The sequence below is a fragment of the Malus sylvestris genome, chromosome 7, assembly GCF_916048215.2.
Source record: "Malus sylvestris chromosome 7, drMalSylv7.2, whole genome shotgun sequence".
NCBI classification, from domain to species: domain Eukaryota; kingdom Viridiplantae; phylum Streptophyta; class Magnoliopsida; order Rosales; family Rosaceae; genus Malus; species Malus sylvestris.
The window spans coordinates 32,344,553-32,367,616 of record NC_062266.1 but is presented as its reverse complement, the minus strand read 5'-3'; the positions used below and the strand labels follow the sequence as shown (position 1 = coordinate 32,367,616).

Here is a 23,064-nt window from a genome sequence, read left to right as displayed (position 1 = left end):
CGTGTCTGTAACACTCATCGATAGTCCAAAGAAATGCAAGCAAATAAAAACAACTTTGGCAGAAAAATGATTTATATTGAAGACAATTTAGTTACATGCATACGTACGCACATAGTTAACATGTATTGATGGACTCATGTTAAATAATGAATTTACTAGTGTGGTGCATGCCGAGATCTAATACAGCTATACAATGGTCTCTGTACATCAACAAGTTTCCCGGAACTTAAAAACAAGACCATTCTTCATCCGAGACGATGACTTCCAATTTTCCAAACCATCACAAAAACTTGTCCTCTCGACGAATCCAAAATTCAGAAACTTAATGATTTATTTACTATAGATTAAACATGACTTTAATGGCGTCACCCCCACGAGCACTGGTTGCAAATGCTTCTTCCACCTCCTTCTCGGTAAATCCAAACCGGTGGGTAATAAGCGGCTTCACGTCGATCTTCCCGCTTCTCAAAAACTCAAGGCAAAGAGGCCATGTGTTCTTATACCGGAAAACTCCAACCACGTCAACCTCCCTGGCTGCAGCCGGTGTCAGAGGGACTGTCATCATGCTGTGCCCCATTCCTACAAGGCAAACTTTGCCGCCGGGACGAGTAGCATTGAGGCCCGTGGACATGGTTTTGTTGAAACCCACACAGTCGAAGGTCACATCAACTTCGGCTCCCATGGTTTCTTTAATCTTGGCAACTTCGTCATCTAAATCCTCCATTTTTGCTGAAACTTTGACGGTTCCATCAGCTCCCAGAGACTTTGCCACGGCTAAACGCTTATCATCCATATCTACGATGACAATTCTTGGTGCTCCGAAAGCACGAGCAGCGAGCACGGAAACCAGCCCAATCGGCCCTGCACCGACGATCAGAACAGTTGTTTCGGGACCAACATTGGCTCGCCGACAAGCGTGAACCCCAACACTCAAGGGCTCACACATTGCTCCTTCCTCCAAGCTCACGTTTTCGGGCAGTTTAAAGCACAGATCTGCAGGGTGCACAATCTGGTTAGCCAAGGAACCATGAACCGGTGGGGTGGCGAAAAACTTCATGTCGGGGCAGAGATTGTAGCGGCCTCCTTTGCACTGCTGGCACCGTGAGCAGCTGATGCCGGGCTCTACCGCCACGCGGTCACCAGAAACCAGATGCTTCACGTCGCTCCCAACTTTTTCTACGATCCCAGCACACTCATGTCCGATCACCATTGGTTCTTTCACCTCAAAATCCGCCAGTTTCATGTTCTTGAGGTAGTGAACATCGCTTCCACAAATGCCGACAGCCTTAATCCGAATTTGAACATCATTGGGTCCTAAATTAAGAAATCCAAACAAAACAGGGAGCAACATGTTAGTCAATACATCCATGAAAACTGAAAATAAAAAAATAAAAAGGAAAAAAAAATTAGCGATGAAATTAAAAAGTAGGGAGATAAGTAAAATACCAATATCGGGGAGCTTGAAAGGTAGGATCCTGATGGTGTTAACATCAACGAGCCAGGCAGCCATGTTTTCCTGCTCAACAGATTTGGCATCTCTAACCACGCCATTGCAGGATTGGCCTCCCTTACCCATGTTTTACTTTTCTCTGTTTGGAAGACACGAACTACTTATTCTTCAAATAAAATAGACACAGAATACACGGAATACACAGAATACACGGACTTGTTTGATTTCTTGATGAAAATAGAGTGGCTACGGGGTGGTATTTATATTGGTCTAGGTTGCCTGTGAAGGTGCAAGATCACCCGCTGTAAGTTTATAGAATCTTATATGGCCAAGCACTGGTTGTCATAGTTGTACCTTGGGGAACCTTGATTAACGTGTATCTTGAATTATTCTAGAAATATTTCGTTGAGATTGTCAAATGTTTACATGCAGAAATTAATTCGTTCTTATCATAACACGTATGATTATCACACTGTTACATGCAGAATTTAATTCATTCTTATCATAACACGTGTGATTGACACACTATTACGTGGAGAAATTAATTCATTGATATCATAAAACGTGTATATATTTGTTAACCTTTTACCATAAGTATATGAAATCTCAAAAATAATATCCACTTGTGTCATAACGCATAAATTAATAACACAGAATGATGGTATGGATGTCACACCAAAAAAGTTTGGATTTGGGCGGAGTGGTTTGTTCACAAGTATATTCCCTTAGTTACAATCACACTTTTGGATATATGCGTCTCTTGCTTAAAATTGGGATTGGTATCTCCTCTTGTGATAAACTTCTTTGTGAATCTCGAATGTCATTCGTGAATTGGTTTGACATACCGTTACTATGTCACGTAGATGTTTTCTTCTTGATTTTGGGAGCTTAACTAGTTACAAATTTTATTTATTTAAACAATAGTAAAAGATGATGAAAATCTGCATTGAGCCGTACAACAAGATAACTACAATTTGGTATGAAATTCGCCTCATCATCTTATGCACAAATTCAATTTAAAATTTCTCAACTACGACTATCTCGAATGAAGAGAAATACAATTAAAATATAGTTCGTCGACTAAATCAGCCGAATAAGTTGGAGTGCAAGATGCGCGAAGGTGTGGGCGTAGGGACCACCTAAATGTAGAATCAACGGATGTTAGGGGACTGCTGAATCGATTCCACGGCATGCAGAGTCAGATTGATGTAGCATCCGACCTCCTTATCCATCAGTTGGGTCCCATGTCGATTCAATTTGGGTAGGTAATTGAGTAATTTTGAACTTAATTAAGATAATCCTTGGAACCCCATGAGGAAACATATTCAACGTAATTACCCCATATGAACATTGATAGATGATTGATCGGATCATACCGGATAAATCTTTATTTATTCTAGGTTATCAAAAATATTTGTTTTATGACTTGTTTGAAAATACTTTTAAAATAACTAAAATCGTTTTTAAAGAAAATACTTTTGGATTCTAAAAACATTTAAAGTGCTTATTACAGGAAATACTTCAAGTGTTTTTCAAGATTCACTTACATTTTCAAAAAACATTTTCAACAAAATCACTTTCAATTATTTTAAAAACACTTCTAGTAGCCGCCACTTAGCACTACCGTCTAGTAAATTTTCTCTTCACTTGTAAGTTAGAAATCTTAACTTCGATTATGTAAAAAACAAATTTAAACCTCCTAAATAATATCAAACATATTAAAAAAATATTATTTTAGCCTATGACATCAATGTGAAGTTTATCAAATAAAATGTATGATCCATTTATCGATTCTTTGGTCGGCATATGACTCGTGAAAAAATCTATACAGTCAAATTACTAAATATTTCTCCAAAATTTGGCATATGACTCGTGAAAAAATCTGTATAGTCAAATTACTAAAATATTTCTCCAAAATTTTGCAATGTCAACATCCTACCAACCAAAGAAGACTGTTTAACTAATAACCGTCGGATAATGAAAACAAAAAAGGGTCAGTTGACAGTTGGGCTCTTTTGTTTCCAGCCCCAATTTTCTGGCGCATGAATGATGACGAAGTTTCTTCGAAGCAGAGCATCAGCATGTGAAGTTTATCAATTGAAGTCCAGCATGAAAGTGAACTAGTGAAGGAGCGGTCAACAATGGTAACCCAGATGGAAGGATGAATGCCACGGCACCGCCACCCACCCAACAGTACCCAAGCCAACGGCACCCAAGCCGCCACACCAACCACCACTTCTCTCTCGACTTTCACAGCATCCCCGATCCCCCCGATTCAATAAACTTACCGTAAAAAACGAATTGAGGAGTTACTAATCAGCATTTTTGGTATTATTAAAGGGTTATTTGGTTTGGTAGCTATTTTTAGTTATAAAAAAAAAAAACTAAAAACTCAGTTAAATTTATAAACACAAGATAAATAATTTTAATTTTCAATAAAAGTAATTTGGTGATGATTTTTAAGTTTTCAAGAAATTTGAAATAACAACTAACATTATGTTTGGATGAAGAAATTTAAGATTACTAAAAAAATTTAAAATGACGGAAATTGAAACGATGAGATTATTTTCTAGAATTTGCGAATTTACTTGTTTGGTAAACCTAAAAAAACAATGGAATTGAATACGAAATTTGATATTTTTAAACTTTCATTCATAGAAATTGGGAAATGACATATATTTACATGAAATTTAAACTTGAGAATTTGAGATCACAAATTCCAAGTTTTTGTTTCCACGTTGAAATTCTAAATTTATATATTTATGATTCCAAACAAAGGAAATGATGCATGTCAATTTATAAATGTTAATTTATACATAAATTATAAGTTTATTTCTCTCATTCAAACATAATGTAAAAAAAAACGCGAACAAAAGGTACCTAGACGAAAATTGAGATTAACTAAATAAAGACATGATATTAGATAGGATAGATGGATCGCTGAATAACTCAAGATCAACTTGACAAGCCTAAATCGGATAATAAGGTCTATGCAACGTAGGCTTGGGCTCGTAATAGACTTTTCTCTTCAAAGACAATGTTACAAGTCAAATTCACTGAAAAGTTGTGATCTATAGGTTTATAGATCAAATTCATTTGTTTGCTATGTTAAGTTTGAAATTTAAGTTTTGAGAATATTTTCCGTGATTTTGTTATTTTTTTTCCTTTTGTGCTTTCACTTAGGATTGCTTGCAAGCCAGGTTTGAGGTAAACTATAAAACCATTTTTCTGTGGTGATAGGGTTTCCCCTTCGTATTATTCTACCAAAACTTTGAGACTTTTCTCACATTTTCTGGTTTCATTTTTCTAATATTTAAAATGATAGTTTAACTTCCTTCCTATTCTTATTGTCAAAATGTGTCAAGACAAAAAAGTAAACCCAAAAATGTTGAAAATCGAATTTAATTATCGAGATATCGTGAAAAAACCTAAGTTACCGTGAATTACCAAACCAAAAAATCTCGACACTAAAAATTAAGTTTGAGGTTATGTATTTTGTAGTCTCTAATTGACGGTTTTAGTTGTTTCAATGTTGTTCGATGGCAACACGAGCGATGGTTGTGCCATGTCACATATTAAATAATGCCCTCCACAGATAAAATAGCTCATTTGCACTTAAGTTTTGTCCCCACATATGCTTATTGTTGCATAATTCCATCCACAGTACCTTTTCTTTGTCGAACATGCGCAGCAACTTAGACGCCCTTCCCCTTGCCATCCCAAAAAACCTCAACAAAATTTTGCATCAAAGAGTATTAGGTATTTTTTTTGGTCAATCAAGAGTATTAGGTGAAGGCTATGAAGGAATGTTGTAAAGCCTTATATAAGGATAGGACCGATGAAAATGGTGAAAGGTATAGAAAAGCGATGCAAGAGGCGAAGAAAGCTGTGAGAGAAGCTAAGTTAGCGGCTTATGACGATGTATAAGCGACTAGATACCAAAGAAAGAGAGTTGAATATCTATAAACTAGCTAGAGCAAGGGAAAAGAAGATAAGGGACCTAAACCAAGTGAGGTGCATCAAGGATGAGGATGGAAAGGTTCTTGCTACAGAGAACGCGGTTAAAGACAGATGGAGAGGTTATTTTCATAATCTTTTCAATGGAGGACAAGAAAGGAGTGCTTCTTTAGGGGAGTTGAGTAACTCAGAAGAGTGTAGAAACTACTCTTTTTATCGTCGAATCCGGAAGGAAGAAGTGGTTGTAGCTTTGAAGAAGATGAAGCATAGAAAAGCAGTAGGCCCAGACGATATACCAATCGAAGTGTGGAAAGTTTTGGGAGAGACATGTATAACATGGCTCACTGACCTTTTCAATAGGATTTTGAAAACGAAGAAGATGCCAAATGAGTGGCGAACGAGCACTTTGGTGCCTATCTACAAGAATAAGGGCGACGTACAAAATTGCATGAACTATAGGGGTATTAAGCTAATGAGTCATACAATGAAGCTCTGGGACATAGTCATTGAGCATAGATTGAGGCAAGAGACACGGGTTTCGGACAACCAATTCGGGTTCATGCTAGGGCGCTCAACCATGGAGGCAATCTATCTCTTACGAAGATTGATGGAAAGATATAGAGATGGGAAAAAGGATTTACACATGGTCTTTATAAATTTGGAAAAAGCGTATGATAAGGTCCCAAGAGACATTCTTTGGAGGATTTTAGAGAAGAAAGGAGTACGAGTAGCATATATCCAAGCTATAAAGGATATGTATGAAGGAGCAAAGACTGCCGTAAGAACTCATGAAGGACAAACTGAAAGCTTTCCCATAACTGTAGGATTACATCAAGGCTCATCCTTAAGTCCTTACCTTTTTGCGTTAGTAATGGATGAGTTAACAGGACATATTCAAGATGATATTCCTTGGTGTATGCTTTTCGCAGACGATATAGTGTTGATAGATGAAACTCAGGAAGGGGTAAATGCAAAGCTTAACCTTTGGAGAGAAGTGTTGGAATCTAAAGGTCTTCGCCTAAGCCGATCAAAGACAGAATATATGGAGTGCAAGTTCAGTGCAAATGGAGGCCAAAACAAGTTAGGGGTGAGGATCGGAGATCAAGAAATACCAAAGAGCGACCGTTTTCGTTACCTAGGATCTATCTTGCAAAAGAACGGAGAATTAGATGGAGATCTCAACCATAGAATACAAGCTGGATGTATGAAGTGGAAGAGTGCATCCGGCGTGTTGTGTGACCGCTGTATGCCACTGAAGCTCAAGGGAAAATTTTATAGGACGGCAATAAGGCCGACGATGCTGTATGGCACAGAATGTTGGGCGGTGAAGCATCAACACGTACACAAAATGGGTGTAGCAGAGATGAGGATGCTTCGTTGGATGTGTGGGCACACGAGAAAGGATAAGATTAGGAATGAGGATATCCGGGGTAAAGTAGGAGTAGCCGAAATTGAAGGAAAGATGAGAGAAAATCGGTTACGGTGGTTTGGACATGTGCAAAGAAGGCATACTGACGCTCCGATTAGAAGATGCGACTATGGGACAGAGGTTCAGGGCCGAATGGGTAGAGGAAGACCTAGGAAAACTTTGGAAGAGACTCTAAGAAAAGACTTAGAGTACTTGGATCTAACGGAGGACATGACACATGACCGAGCACAATGGCGTTCTATGATTCATATAGCCCATCCCACTCAGTGACTTGGATTTTCCAAGTCTCCAACCGAGAAGTTTTCCTCACTCGGGAAATTAAGGGAACACTACCTCAACCTACATGCTCCACTCACAAAGCTTCAACATACAAGCTTCAACAAAAGAAAATTCAAAGAACTTAGCGAAAAAGGTTTTGGTGTATTTAACACAATACGTTGAAATGAAGGAAAGCTTATTTATTGATATCCTCGATAAGTTACAAATATGTACATATACATGAGTCAAAATAAACAAACAAGAGGGAGCCTTCACAAAAGTTGCTTAGGAGAAGTCTCAGCAGTCGGTAGAGCCCCAGAAAGAGAAGGCACCGGAGGGGGATCATTCGGGGGATCATTCAGAGCCTCAGTACTGGATAGAACCCTAGAAGGAGGAGGCATCAGAGGTTGATCATTTGGAGCTTCATTACGCGGTACAGCCCCAGAAGACGAAGGCAGTAAATGCCTTTGGAACAAACCGACAATCTCTGATGATTAAGTAAAACCTGACCATCAGATTCCTTCATCTGGTCAAGCTTCATCTTCATGTTTGTAGCATAGTCATGTGCGAGCCGGTGCAACTGTTTATTCTCATGCTTGAGCCCTCTAATCTCCTGTTTGAGACTCATCACTTCAGCCGCCAATGATTCAACTTGACAGGTTCGAGCAAATAGGCGTTGGGCCATATTAGACACAGAACCTGCACACTGAACACTGAGAGTCAGAGAATCCTTAACAGCCAACTTATCAGACCGTTTGGAAAGTAGTCTGTTATCTTTGGGAGTGAGAAGGTTCCTGGCCACCACCGCAACGGTCATATCATTCTTCATCACGGAATCCCTAACAGTAAGAGGACAGTAGGGGAGACGAAGGATGGGCGCCATATGTTGTCTGGAGAAGGCGGGGCTGCCTCTTCAACAAGGTTCAAGTCAAAACGACGGTCGGAGGGGCCAAACATTTTCAAAGGTGTTGAAGAGAGAAGAGGTCGGACAGATCAAGATCTTAGAAGTGCAAGAATGGAGCTTCTACTGGTGGAGATTCAAGTGTGCTTTGGAACTTAATGCCAGCCCATATAAAAATCTGCACTCGACGGAGCTTCAGAAATCGAAGAGGCGCCTGCTCAGAAATCGAAGAGGCGTTTACTTTCTCAAAAGCTGGGCTGCTCAAAGACCACGAGGGTTGATCTCAGAAATCGAAGAGACGTTTGCTTTCTCAAAAGCTGGGCTGCTCAAAGACCACGAAGGCCGATCTCAGAAATCGAAGAGGCGCTTGTTTTCTCAAAAGTTGGGTTGCTCAGAGACCATGACGGCCGATCTCAGAAATCGAAGAAGCACCTACTTTTTCAGCCTTGTCAGCATCTGTCACACGCACACTCAGTTTTGCGGAAATTATGGGCATTCTGTCGAAGATTTCTAGTGAAATAGAAAGCACATGAATCTTACTGTTTAATCACCCAATTCCCACATGCAACATTAGCTCATGGGTACCACAGATAACTTTGCCTAAGTTCTCTGACAAAGTTGAGACACGTGAAGCTTGCAGCTCCCACTACATCGCTCTGACCAAGAAGGGTAAAAGAATAGCAAAGAAACAGCACTAACAAAGTTTAGACACATAAATTTTAAAGGTTTAGCTACTATATTATTACCCACAAGGGTAAAGGAACAGTACCACTGCTGGATAATTGGAAAGTCTCTGTGTGTCAACCTCTGTGCTTCGTGGCAAGGTAGACTAGCAAACATGCCCAACCTTTACTCACATTCGAGAAAACACTCCCAACAAGATTGCTTGCTCTAAAATCGAAGAGGCACCGCCCTCCGAATCTCGAGAGCCAGACTCCCAACATGATTACTTTCTCAAAAATCGAAGAGACACCGCTCTCCGAATCTCGAGAGCTAAACCCCCAGCAGGATTGCTTTCTCAAAAATCGAAGAGGCATCGTTCTCCGAATCTCGAGAGCCAGATCCCCGACAGGATTGCTTGTTCGAAAACCGAAGAGGCACCACTTTCCCAACTTCAAGAGCCGGATCTCCTTGGATAAAGCTTGTCTGTAATCTTCACACGCAACATCAGCTTTCCAGATACCACAGACCACTTTTTCAAAGTGCTCTGACAGAGTTAAAACATGTGAAGCTGGCAGCTCCCACTACCGTGCTATGACCAAGCAGGGTAAAGGAATAACATTACTACTTGTTGTTAGGGAGACTCCTATATATGTCGACCTCCATCCCCAACGGACAGGCAGACCTGCAAAAATGCTCAACCCTTCCTCATATCTGAGAGGGCACTCCCAACGAAGCCTTTCGAAATATTCAGCTTTCTTTCCCCCCGATAATACCTCTGTAAACAAGCTATACTAGAGCAAGAATATCTCATATAATCAGGGTTAAAAGCAAGAGTATCCCATATCATGCTTTTTCCCTGTCTTTTCCTTTGGCCTTGTTCTTACCTGCAAGACAAGGAGAAAGAGAGCAATCAGTCAGCACTTGGAATCAAGCTTCTAGCCAAGAACTGACTGCCTGGAACCCCTTACCTGATTACTTACCTGGCATTGCTCTCGAGTACTCATCTTCAACATCTTATGCTTCCAAGGAAGATACCGCATCTGCCTGAGGAACAAATAGGGCAAATGAGAAGGATACAATGAAGGATGTGGAGACAAGCGTAACAGCACATGTGCCGATACATCCACTACTCTGTCAAAAGAAAAAGTATCCCATATCAGCAGGGTCGAACGTACTCTAGATTTGATGGACTTGTTTTGACCCTCAAATTCTTCAGTCGGCCTTATACTCTGGAGGAAACCAGAAAACCCTCCAGCCCAGTTCAAGAATAAGCATGTGGAAAGTTACTTCTTCAAAAGCAAAAGTATCCCATATCATCTATTCTCATTTTTCTTCTCTTTATCCTTCATGCTGCCTGCAAGATAGGAAGAATGTGAACAATCAGCCGGAACTCGAAATCAAAGTTCTGATCTGGGACTGATTGCTTGGAGCTCTAATTGCTTACCTTGTCTGTCACCTCTTTCAGCAGATCCCCTAGCTCGGCGACTTGAGGGACTCCTACTACATGGTTTGTATCGCGTTTGACCAAGCCTGAAACTACAAGTAAGCTTCAAGTGAAATTGATACATTACCTTGTGCATCTCCACCTGTTAAAGATACCACCCCTGGATGAAGGAAGAGTACTTCCAGAGAAGATGCCACATCTACCTATGAGACAGATAAGGCAAGTCAAGACGATACCACACTCCGGTACTTAGAAGTTTCGTGATTATGAGATCATTCTCCCACAATATTTCCTAATGTCATTTGTACTAAATCATTCACTTGTACTCACTAAAGGAGAGCTTGAACCTATGTACTTGTGTAAACCCTTCACAATTAATGAGAACTCCTCTATTCCGTGGACGTAGCCAATCTGGGTGAACCACGTACATCTTGTGTTTGCTTTCCTATCTCTATCCATTTATATACTTATCCACACTAATGACCGGAGCAATCTAGCGAAGATCACAAAAAGCGACCGTTTTCGCTACCTAGGATCTATCTTGCAAGAGACCGGAGAATTAGATGGAGATCTCAACCATAGAATACAAGCTTGATGGATGAAGTGTAAGAGTGCATCCGGCGTGTTGTGTGACCGTTGTAGGCCACTGAAACTCAAGGAAAAATTTTATAGGACGGCAATAAGGCCAGCGATGTTGTATGGCACAGAATGTTGGGCAGTGAAGCATCAACACGTACACAAAATGGGTGTAGCGGAGATGAGGATGCTTCGTGGGATGTGTGGGCACACGAAAGGATAAGATTGGGAATGAGGATATCCGAGGTAAAGTAGGAGTAGCCGAAATTGACGGAAAGATGAGAGAAAATCGGTTACGGTGGTTTGGACATGTGCAAAGAAGGCCTATTGACGCTCCGGTTCGAAGATGTGACTACGGGACAGAGGTTCAGGGCCGAAGGGGTAGAGGAAGACCTAGGAAAACTTTGGAAGAGACCCTAAGAAAAGACTTAGAGTACTTGGATCTAACGGAGAACATGACACAAAACCGAGCGCAATGGCGTTCTAGGATTCATATAGCCGACCCCACTTAGTGGGAAAAGACTTTGTTGTTGTTGTTGTTGTAATCAAGAGTATTAGATATAGCAAAGGACTAGGTAAGAAATAAGAATGCTCTAACAATGCGTGGCATTTTTCTTTTCTTACTGTTCTAAAATGCTATTAAAAAGTTGAGCTATAGCCACGAATTCCAGGCGGCGGCTCGCCATTGTGGCATTAGCCACACTTGGGGAATAACCTAATAGCCACACTCGGGGAGTAACCGTCGCTTAATTTTCTCGCTCTTGGTAAAAGTGTCAAAATATTGAGTTAGCAAACGAGTCAAGGAGATCGTTTTGTTAAGCTTCATGGTGCAGGAGTAATACAAAGCAAACATAATGAGAAGCCCACGAAAAGCAGTACTATTATTACTTGAAAAACCATACAATGGAATGGAACTCGCTTATTGGGTTATGACATGTTAATAATCCTCCCCCTCCCCCCTCTCCACCCACCAAAAAAATAAGAAAAAAAAACTGTACATTCTACCAAGATCAAAACCTGTCTTTGTCTTTACAATTTGAACATCACTTTGATGGCATTACCCCCACGAGCACTTGTTGCAAACGCTTCTTCCACCTCCTTCTCAGTAAATCCAAAACGGTGCGTGATAAGCGGCTTCACATCGATCTTCCCACTTCTCAAAAACTCGAGGCAAAGCGGCCATGTGTTCTGGTATCGGAAAACTCCAACAACGTCAACCTCCCTAGCAGCAGCGGGAGTCAGAGGCACCGTCATCACACCGTGTCCCATTCCTACCAGGCAGACTTTTCCGCCCGGACGAGTAGTATTGAGGCCGGTCGACATGGTTTTGTTGAAACCCACACAATCGAAGGTCACATCCACTTCGGAGATCATGGCTTTTTTAATTTCAGCAACATCATCATCTAAGTCCTCCATTTTTGTCGAAACTTTCACGGTTTCATCAGCACCGAGAGACTTTGCCATTGCTAGACGCTTGTCATCCATATCCACAATCACAATTCTTGGTGCCCCGAAAGCACGAGCGGCTAAAACTGAAACGAGACCAATAGGCCCTGCTCCGATGATCAGAACAGTTGTTTCGGGACCAACATTGGCTCGCCGACAAGCGTGAACCCCAACACTCAAGGGCTCACACATTGCCCCTTCCTCCAAACTCACGTTTTCCGGCAATTTAAAGCAAAGATCCGCAGGGTGCACAATCTGATTAGCCAAGGAACCATGAACCGGTGGGGTGGCGAAAAACTTCATATCAGGGCAAAGATTATAGCGGCCTCCTTTGCACTGCCGGCACCGTGCGCAGCTGATGCCGGGCTCTACCGCCACACGGTCCCCAGGTACCAAATGCTTCACCGCGCTCCCAACTTTGTCTACGATTCCTGCACACTCGTGTCCGATTACCATTGGCTCTTTCACCTCAAAATCCGCACATTTCATGGTCTTGAGGTAGTGGACATCGCTTCCACAAATGCCGACAGCCTTGATCCAAATTCGAACATCATGGGGTCCTAAAATTAAGAAATCCCAACAAAACAAGGGAGCAAGATGTTAGCACCAATACAACTAAGAAAACAAATAACCAAGAACCATAAACTGAAAACCCAACGAAAGCTCGGAGGGAATTAAGAACAAGGAGAGAGATACATACCGATAGTGGGGAGCTTGAAAGGTAGGATCTTGATGGTGTTAACATCAACGAGCCAAGCAGCCATGTTTTGCTGCTCAACAGGTTTGGCTTCTCTTACCACGCCATTGCTGGATTGGCCTCCCTTACCCATTCTTTACTCTTCTCTGTATTTTTCTTAAAGTGTTTTCTTGTGTTTGAAAGACACAAACTTCGTCTTCTTCAAGTAAAATGGACTGAGAATACAAGGAAATTGGAATACACAGACTTGCTTGATTTGTTGATGGAAATAGAGTGGATGCGGGGATGGTATTTATATGAGTTTGAAGGAGTGTGATTTGGTCAAGTTGCGCTTGTACAGCTATGTAAAATTAGGATAATCCAAAACCAAATTATTATCCAATTTCTCTTAGGAAAAGGATTAGTATCCGTTACCAATTAACGGGAGGATATTCTTGGCTCCTTTCCGAGGAGGGGCGGTTAATTTACTTTTGTAAATTAATTTTTGACATGTAAGAAATAAGTCACTGAAAATATAAATAAAAAAATTTATGTGCACATGTTCAATGTGATTGGTATGTATATAAAATGATTTATTTCTAAGGAAATGAGCCAAGTATTTTACATAACAAAATGTGCTAGACAATGCAACAGTGTCAATCAGAAGATGAATTGCACTTGGAAGTGTCCCACAATTCCATCAATTACTCGTGTAAAACAAAATACTTCTTTTTGGAATGTTAGTAACATTTTCTTATCTTATTTGGTCATTCCGTGGTTGATATTCTATCATCTCATGCACGATTTTTGTCAAATTTATTATTCTCCGTTACAATCACACTTTTGGGTATATCACTTCCTTTGGAATTGGAATTGGTATCTGATTATGAGGAAGAGAAATGCTAAGGAGACTCTTGATGGACTCTCCACCACATCAGGTTTTTGGCACAGTTCTCGCGTTAACATTATAAAACATTTTGCTAAAAACATGAGGAGACGGAGAATACATGAAGAGTTTCACTTTGAGAAAGTCTCATTCCTTAGCACATCTCAAGAGAAAAACCTCTATGTGCAATTGCAAATTTCACCCCATAATAATTGTTAATACTATATAACAGATTTAAAATATTATTACAATGATAATTATATAATATAAAGTTCTCAATTTTAGGAGCCTAACAGGTAATATAATTCATTGATAATAAATAAATAAATAAACAGGTAAACTAATTTTTCTAAGCAACTTAAATATTTGGGGATTGATACTTGCGAGTTTCTTGGAAGTATCCGAATCTAATTAAGTCACAAGATGCGAAAAGAGTAGGTGTAGGCCTAAAATTAAAATTCAATAATGAACGGATGTTATGCATTTGCTGAATCCATTCCACGACATGCAGAGTCAGATTCACGTAGCAAACCGTCCGTTGTGGTCCAGCATCTTAATATTTAGTTTTCAGCAGTAGTTAATTTGGTGCTCAATTCCTAACAATCTTCACTACGAAGGTTTAATTTCTAAACAACGTTTTTTACTGTAAATATACACTAATCACGTTTTGGTGGTCAAATATATGAACTTTTAGTTAGAACCTAAGAGGTCACACACATGGTAAGTTCTAATAACGTTACATGAATGATGATAAGATATAATTAATTGCTAATTATATTGCATTAGTTGTTTAGGTTTATTGGATATGATTTTAATTAAAATAATTTCGGGCTTTATTTTTCTTTTGGGCATGAGGTTGATACATTTGTGGATACTAACCGTATAAATTCCATTAGTCAAATGAGTGTTTTTTATTATGATACTTGTACAGTTAGTATCCACAAATGTGTAGATAGATGTATGCAAATGTCTTCCTTAATGAATATGATTGTGATCACAAGATTAATTGGGTGTGAGTATTCTAGAATGGACCATCTCATATCAGTAACCAATTAAATGAATGAACGGTTGAATATACAACCAAGAATTTAATGGTTAAGGATTTTATTTTATTTTTTGCCAAACGATAAATTTATTATATTAAATCATATAGCATGATCCACACAACATAGACTTAGGCTATCAACTCCGATTTGAACTTATGATATGGTTTTCTGTTCAAAGGTATTTTGCTTTGTATATATTTTGCTTTCACTTAGGATTTTCTCGCAAACATAGATTTGTGGAAAACTATAAAACTATTTTCCGTGGTGATATAGTGTTATCTTTCATATTATTCAATCCAAACTTTGAGGCTTTTCTCACATTTTTGGGTAGATTTCACATTTCTAATACTTTAAATTTAGTTTAATTTCCTTCTTATTCTTATTATCATAATGGGTCACGACAAAAAATAAACCGAATATATTAAAAAACGAATGTAATTATCGAGATGTAATGAAAACCCGAATTTTTTGTAGTCTCTAATTGAGAGTTTAGTGGCCTTAATGTTGTTCTATAGCAGCACGAGATGAAGGCGAATAATAAGACATGTATCTTCTCACATATTATATAATGGCTCAATTGATAAAATAGTCCATTTGTATTTTGAAATCCCCCACAAACAAATAAAAATTTGAAAAACTGAAATAAAGAGCAAAAACAAAAAGATAACAGCCTCGCACTACTAGAATTATAGTAATAGGACACTAATATTTACACACCGTTTACAATTGGTGACTATAGACATTAAGATGGCATTCTTGGCTTTTTTTGGTGTCTTTTTAGTTAATGCCACTAATACTAGTGGCCTTCTAATTTGTGGAGAAAATTTTCATTGTGACAGGAACACATATGGTAAATTTTATTCTTTAATTTATTAACTTTTTAGTACACATATCTCACCATTTGTATAGTGACACGTGGTATACCACACCGTGTACCGATCACACTGAAAAATCTCTCCAATTTTTTTTTGGTGTCTTTTTATTTTTGGTGTCTTTTAAGCTGAGATTGGTGTCTTGCTTTTGTGTAAAAATCTAAATCCTCTCTCTCCCCTTCACAAACGTCCAACACTTCATTCGCTTCATTCTCTCTCTTTTTTCCCTCTTCTCTTCACGCAACGGAGCCGACAATGGGAGTCGAACACAAACGACAGCGATGAGAACACCAACGACCGTCAACTTGTACCTCCAAAATCCTCTTCTCGTCCTCTTTCCAACGCCCAAGTTAGTTTCATCAAATTCGAAGCCGAATTTCCTCAATTTCAAATCTAAGAAACAGTAACCGGGGGTTTTCCGGCCAATTTACGGTCAAGCTTGCCGAAATTGAACTTGACCCAAGAGGTAAAGATGATCCTCTCCTCGTGGGCTATCCCTCAGTGTAAGTTCTTTTCCAAAATAAAAGTGTTCAGCTTTTGGATTGATTCTAGATTTCAAATCTTAATTCCATTTTCTATATGCATGTCGAAGATTGGGGATGAGGAAGGTGAATCAAGGTTGTTTGTGACCTGGGCCGAGAAGAATGGAAGTTTTTGTAGGTCTTAGTTGCTGGAAGAGGTGAGGAAGAGCGTGCCGAAGAGTGGGAAGGTGATGCATTTGGTTCAGGCGTTTGAGAAGTTGCTTTCGATTTCGAGCTCGAAGGATTCGGATGAGCAGAATGGGGAGGAGGAAGCGGCGGAAGAGATTGGGAAGAAGGTGGTGAAGTGGGCATTACCCAGATTGCAACCTCAGCCTAAGGTGTCGGAAACACAGGTCTCGTCTTATTCGTTTTTCTCATCGAACTTGTTCTTGACGTCAAATAATCTCGGTCTGGATTGGCAAACTTTAGTCTCTTCTTCTTGGGATGGAAGTCTGGGAAGGTTAGCAATTATACTTGATTAAGGTTAGCATGAGAATTTGATGCACATCAGGTGTTTGTTGTATGTCCTGACTGAGTTTGGTTGTGCTCTTTTGACTAAACAGTGTCTCAAGCAGGACTTTGAATTTTGAGGGGGGCGCAAAGGAGCCGAAGAAATGTGAGTCTTGTCCTTACTGTTTTTACATTATTTGGAGATTGAAAATGATTAACTAACCCAGGTTACCTCTGTATTCCGGTTTGAATTTCAGAGCTATTAATCTTCTAGCACAATCGGATGAGGGAGATGGAAGAAGAAGAAGCAACAGAGAGCCACTAGCGCTAAGAACAAAGGTAAAGTGTAAGATCCCACATCGCCCAAGTGTGAGGATCCTGTAAGCCTTATATGTAAATTCTCATCTCTACCTAGCACAAGGTCTTTTGGGAGCTCACTGGCTTCGAGTTCCATAGGAACTCCGACGTTAAGTGAGTTCACGCGAGAGCAATCCCAGGATAGGTGACCCACTGGGAAGTTCTCATGTGAGTTCCCAGAAACAAAACCTTGAGGGCGTGGTCGGGGCCTAAAGCAAACAATATCGTGCTATAGCGGAGTCGAGCACGAGATGTGGTGGGGGCCCAGGCCGGGATGTGACAATTTGGTATCAGAGCCAATCTCTGGGCGAAAATGTGCCGACGAGGACGTCTGGCCCCTAAGGGGGATGGATTGTAAGATGGGTGACCTACTGGGAAGTTCTCGTGCGAGTTTCCAGAAACCAAACCGTAAGGGCGTGGTCGGGGCCCAAAGTGAATAATATCGTGCTATGGCGGAGTCGAGCCGGGATGTGGTGGGGGCCCGGGCGGGGATGTGACATAAACTGTGCTGAAAATGAATGGTATCGAAAAGCACTCGAAAGTTTACTTGGTTTGCGTTGCTTCTAACTTCGTTTTGTGATATCATTGTAAGAAAGGGGAAGAATTCACGAAGAAGCTACAAGAGATGATGATGGAGGAGGATAGACAGCGGAAACCAATTGCTCAAGGCCTCCCATGGACAACTGACGAACTAGAGGTATAAATACCAATTCAAAATCACATGAAAATGACTATATTTAAGTGATTTTATTGCTATTGCAAGACAGACAAGACCGAACCACTAACTTGTATGCATATCTTTGTATTTGTCATCTCAGTGCTTACTGAAACCTCCAGTAAAAGAAATAACAATACCAACAGACCTGAAGCTCCACAGTGACATGCGGGCAATAGAGCGAGCAGAGTTTGACCATCAGGTGATTTTGAATACATCATACTTAAGAATATGCGCTTTGTCTCTATATTTTCAATCACTCTCAGCTTAGTAATGCATATGAACTCTGTTTGAAAAAATTGTTTTCAGGTAGCATTTGGGAAATAAGTTTTGACTCGAGTTTGTAGAATTAACTACTCGAGTTTGTAGAATTAACTTTGTGACATCATCCTAACATGTAAATTACTTGTGGGGACAAATTTTGTAGTATAAACGTTTCTATTTGCATCGTAACATGCAATAATCTTAACATGAAATGAACAACTGTGAGATATCTATAAGGAAAACTTCATGAAGTTGCTCTTCTTAAATATGTCGCTTGGAGATAACAGATGTATATAAGTGTTGGTATGTTGGGCACGTGACAACGAATTGCCTTTCTGAATTTGCTTTTTATGTGTGTGCACCCATCAGGTGGCAGAGAAGATGAGCCTGTTGAGAAAAATAAGATGGAAAGAGAAAGACCGCTGAAGGTAAAGAGTTATTGCACTTGAGCAATTCAGTTATTGAGATGATTAAGCTCTTGGAAACAAAGGGTTCGAAGACTTTTTAAAGTTTGGTTCCAACATTTGTACAAAATTGTATAAAATATCAGTTATGCAAATTTATAGTTGTATTCTTATATTTTAATGATATTACAATTTGTTTTCTCACCAAAAACAAAAAAAAGAAATATGATACTCCAATTTGGGTGCCCACACAAGGCATCTTTTTTTTTAAAACACAATTTGCAACTTTGCCACCAATGTGAATTAGGGTGGCAATGTTTGCAGATGCCACCAATGTAATAAGGGTCTTCGTTGTTACAATAGAGTCCTCTACATAGGCCATGTTCTCTTATTTAGTGGCTGTTTGGTGGCCATTGAGGTTTGTCACCAATAAGAGTGTCCACACTTGACAATAGACACAAATAGAAAGGGTGGCTTTTAGCCAAAATTCTAGTAGTGTCGACGTCGATAAAATATCCCATTTGCATGTAAATTTTATATCCATGTCCAGCCTTTTTTGTTTATGGTATTTTCTGTTGTCTTGGTGCAGATTAATACACTATTTTATCGTTGCATAATTCCATCCACACTCCACAGTGCCACAGAATCAACGGGTATTAGGGACTGTTGAATGGATTCCACGGCATGCAGAGTCAGATTGATGTAGCATCCCTCCTCTCTCTCCACCACGTAGGTCCCACGTCGATTCAATTTTTGGTAGATTTTTTGGTCGCTTCAATTTTTTGATAGAGATAGTTGAGCAATTTTTAATTTAAACCGAGATTAGGGATGCAACCCCAGAAGGAACAATATTTGGAGTAGTTACCTCAATTGATACGGGATCATATCAGATATCAGATAAATTATTTATTTATTTTAGCCACTAAATTAATTTAGACAATAAGAGGATGATAAGGTTTGAATTCATAATGTAATGGGTTAAAAATTCAATAATTTACCACTACAAAAAATAAATTTGTCTTATTATTTTAGGCAATGATATAAATATGAAGTTTATCAAATAAAAGTGTATGATGGGGCCAGTAAATATCTGATTATTAAAATTAACATCGTCTACCACTTAGTACTACGGTCTAGTGATATTCATCTTCATTTGTAAGTGAAAAGTCTTAGATTTGATTCTCGCTAAAGACGAATTTGAACCACATTATTGCTAGTCCATAGTGAGGCTAAGCCCATCCAACTCATCTTAATGTAGAAATATCGATTGTTTAAAAAAATAAAAAACCAAAAAAACCAATATTGTCAAGGCAAACCACTTAGCCTAATATCAAATAATGTTGCAAGGTCTCCTAAGGACCAAAGAAAACTCTTTAACTAATAACCGTCAGTTGGGATTTTCTGGCGCATCAAATGTCAGTGACGAAGTTTGGAGTATGAAAGTCAAAGAGCCGTTGTACGGACAACAATTAGAACTCTGGTTAAAAGACTAATGCTAGATTTATTATATTTTTCATACTACATTTGTATTATTTATCTAATAGAAATAGAGTCACTAACACATGTGAGTTCTATTTCTATTAGAGAATAACATTTTTTTTTTGGTATAAAAAATGATAAGAATAACATTTTGCAGTTATAATAACAATTGGATAATGAATGCCCCAATAATACACACTCAAACACGCCTTGGCAATAATTGACGGGTTCATAATTGATGTGAGCAAAGTCACTTGAACAAGCCAATAAATTTTCAATGTTTGAGTATGTACATTGGAAGGTAAAACATTGTCTTAAGTTTTAATAAATTTGGAGTGTGCATTGGAGGTGGTTGAAGTTAGAACTTAATATCATTTTTCTTGTTGGGATACCTTATTAGCGTGACCTTTATCTTAGAATTAAATCTTATATTGAAACTCGTTAAGTTTCATTTGAACTCAAAAGTTATATATATATATATATGTCTTCACTTTGTAGTGCATAGGAGAGCAATTATTTTTATTCTCATACCTATATTTTTATATTTATATTTATATGTAGAGCTTTTATTCGTATACCTATATTTTTGTTTTTATATTTATATTTATGTCTAAACGTAAAGCACATATCCAAATCTTTGAGACTAAATTTGGATTAAATATTTGAGTATGTGGATTTGAAGTGTTAACCTTGGAATGCAATGATTTCGGGTTTTGTTGCACTTGAGTTCGATTCCCTTGCAATTGTTTATGAGGTGAACTAGCATTTTGGGCAGATGAAGAATATGGTCTCGACATGAATGATTGCGTCACTTTCACGCCAAAGTTAGGCTTTGGCCACAGGGTTTTAAGATTTAGTTTGATTTAGTATGAATGCAAGCCTTTCTGCTTATTGTTGCATAATTCCATCCACAGTACCTTTTCTTTGTCGATCATGCACAGTAATTTGCTCTAAAGAGATTTAGGTGGAGCAAAAGGAGTCGGTATAAATGCTTTAAGAATGGGGAATTTTTTATTTTCTTACTGTTCTAAAATGCTATTAAAATTTGGGCTATGGCCACGAATTTTGAGGAGGCGGCTTGTCACTGTGACATTTTCTTCAATAGCCACACATTGGGAATAACCGTGGCTTTTCTCGCTTGGGAATTTGATTGCATTTTCGTTCAATAGCCACACTTGGGGAATTTGAGGCGGCGGCTCGCCACCATCGAGTTAGCAAAGGAGTGGAGGATTCCTTTTTGTTAAGCTCCGCGGTAACAAAACAAACAGAATGAGAAGCCCACCAAAAGTAATACTATTATTACTTAAAAAACCATACAGTGGAACGGAACTTGCTTATTGAGTTATGACATGTAAATAATCCCCCCAACACCCCACCCTCTACATTCTACTAACAATTTGATCATCAAAACCTGTCTTCGTCTTTACAATTTGAACATCACCTTGATGGCATTACCCCCACGAGCACTTGTTGCAAACGCTTCTTCCACCTCCTTCTCAGTAAATCCAAAACGGTGTGTGATAAGCGGCTTCACGTCAATCTTCCCACTTCTCAAAAACTCGAGGCAAAGAGGCCATGTGTTCTGGTATCGGAAAACTCCAACAACGTCAACCTCCCTAGCAGCAGCGGGAGTCAGAGGCACGGTCATCACACCGTGTCCCATTCCTACAAGGCAGACTTTTCCGCCGGGACGAGTAGCATTGAGGCCGGTCGACATGGTTTTGTTGAAACCCACACAATCGAAGGTCACATCCACTTCGGAGATCATGGCTTCTTTAATTTCGGCAACTTCATCATCTAAATCCTCCATTTTTGTCGAAACTTTCACGGCTTCATCAGCACCGAGAGACTTTGCCATTGCTAGACGCTTGTCATCCATATCCACAATCACAATTCTTGGTGCCCCGAAAGCACGAGCGGCTAAAACTGAAACGAGACCAATAGGCCCTGCACCGATGATCAGGACAGTTGTCTCGGGACCAACATTGGCTCGCCGACAAGCGTGAACCCCAACACTCAAGGGCTCACACATTGCCCCTTCCTCCAAACTCACGTTTTCCGGCAATTTAAAGCACAGATCCGCAGGGTGCACAATCTGATTAGCCAAGGAACCATGAACCGGTGGGGTGGCGAAAAACTTCATATCAGGGCAAAGATTATAGCGGCCTCCCTTGCACTGCTGGCACCGTGCGCAGCTGATGCCAGGCTCTACCGCCACGCGGTCACCAGGCACCAAATGCTTCACCTCGCTCCCAACTTTGTCTACGATCCCGGCACACTCATGTCCGATTACCATTGGCTCTTTAACCTCAAAATCCGCGCATTTCATGGTCTTGAGGTAGTGAACATCACTTCCACAAATGCCGACAGCCTTGATCCGAATTCGAACATCATTGGGTCCTAAAATTAAGAAATCCCAACAAAACAGGGGAGCAAGACGTTAGCATCAATACAACTAAGAAAACCGAGAATTAAAAACAAAAAATTGAAAACCGAAGGGAAGAAGGACGGAATTAAGAACAAGGAGAGAGATACATACCGATACTGGGGAGCTTGAAAGGTAGGATCTTGATGGTGTTGACATCAACAAGCCAAGCAGCCATGTTTTCCTGCTCAACAGGTTTGGCTTGTCTAACCATGCCATTGCAGGATTGGCCTCCCTTGCCCATTTTTTTTACTCTTCTCTGGTTTTTTATTTCTGGAGTGTTTGTTTGTGTTTGAAAGACACAAACTTCTTCTCCTCCAAATAAAATGAACACAGAAGACACAGAATACACGAACTTGTTTGATTTGTTGATGGAATAAGAGTGGATGCGGGTGGTATTTATATGAGTTTGGAGGAGTGTGATCTGTTCAAGTTGCACTTGTACAGCTATGTAAAATTAGGATAATCCAAAACCCAAATATTATCCAATTTCTTTTCCGAAAAGAGTATCCGTTTCGAGAGGGCCGTTAATTCTTTTTTAATTATTTTTTGACGGGTAAGAAATAAGTCATCAAAATTATATAAAAAAAAATTTATGCACATATGTCTAACTGTGATTTGTATAAATATAAAAAAGTTTTATTTAAAGAGAAGAGTCAAGCAATATAAGTAACAAAATGTTCTATTGACAATGCAACAGGTCATACTGAACCTCTCTTTTGAAAAAAAATTCGAAAGATATATTGCATTTGGAAATGTCCCGTAATTCCATCAATTACTTGTCTATCACTGAAATAACTTTTTTTAGAATGCTAATAACATTTTCGTATCTAATGTTGATATTC

At 39.4% G+C, this 23,064-nt stretch overlaps 3 protein-coding genes and 1 pseudogene across 3 annotated transcripts; 1 reads left to right on the top strand and 3 right to left on the bottom strand.

The window, feature by feature from the left end:
- Window positions 1-54: 54 nt before the first annotated feature.
- LOC126629556 (sorbitol dehydrogenase-like) lies at window positions 55-1,704 on the bottom strand. The gene is made up of 2 exons (XM_050299634.1): window positions 1,447-1,704; window positions 55-1,314 (listed from the first exon to the last, which is right to left on the bottom strand). Exons 1-2 carry the CDS (start codon window positions 1,574-1,576, stop codon window positions 338-340), a joined length of 1,107 nt encoding a protein of 368 aa, XP_050155591.1. The 5' UTR covers window positions 1,577-1,704; the 3' UTR covers window positions 55-337.
- A 9,826-nt stretch (window positions 1,705-11,530) lies between these two features.
- Window positions 11,531-13,072, bottom strand: LOC126630441 (sorbitol dehydrogenase-like). The gene is made up of 2 exons (XM_050300575.1): window positions 12,825-13,072; window positions 11,531-12,684 (listed from the first exon to the last, which is right to left on the bottom strand). Exons 1-2 carry the CDS (start codon window positions 12,952-12,954, stop codon window positions 11,708-11,710), a joined length of 1,107 nt encoding a protein of 368 aa, XP_050156532.1. The 5' UTR covers window positions 12,955-13,072; the 3' UTR covers window positions 11,531-11,707.
- Window positions 13,073-16,187: 3,115 nt separating this feature from the next.
- On the top strand, window positions 16,188-18,668 carry LOC126630290 (microtubule-destabilizing protein 60-like; annotated as a pseudogene).
- A 2,396-nt stretch (window positions 18,669-21,064) lies between these two features.
- Window positions 21,065-22,604, bottom strand: LOC126630440 (sorbitol dehydrogenase-like). Its single transcript, XM_050300573.1, has 2 exons — window positions 22,334-22,604; window positions 21,065-22,194 (listed from the first exon to the last, which is right to left on the bottom strand). Exons 1-2 carry the CDS (start codon window positions 22,461-22,463, stop codon window positions 21,218-21,220), a joined length of 1,107 nt encoding a protein of 368 aa, XP_050156530.1. The 5' UTR covers window positions 22,464-22,604; the 3' UTR covers window positions 21,065-21,217.
- Window positions 22,605-23,064: the final 460 nt, after the last annotated feature.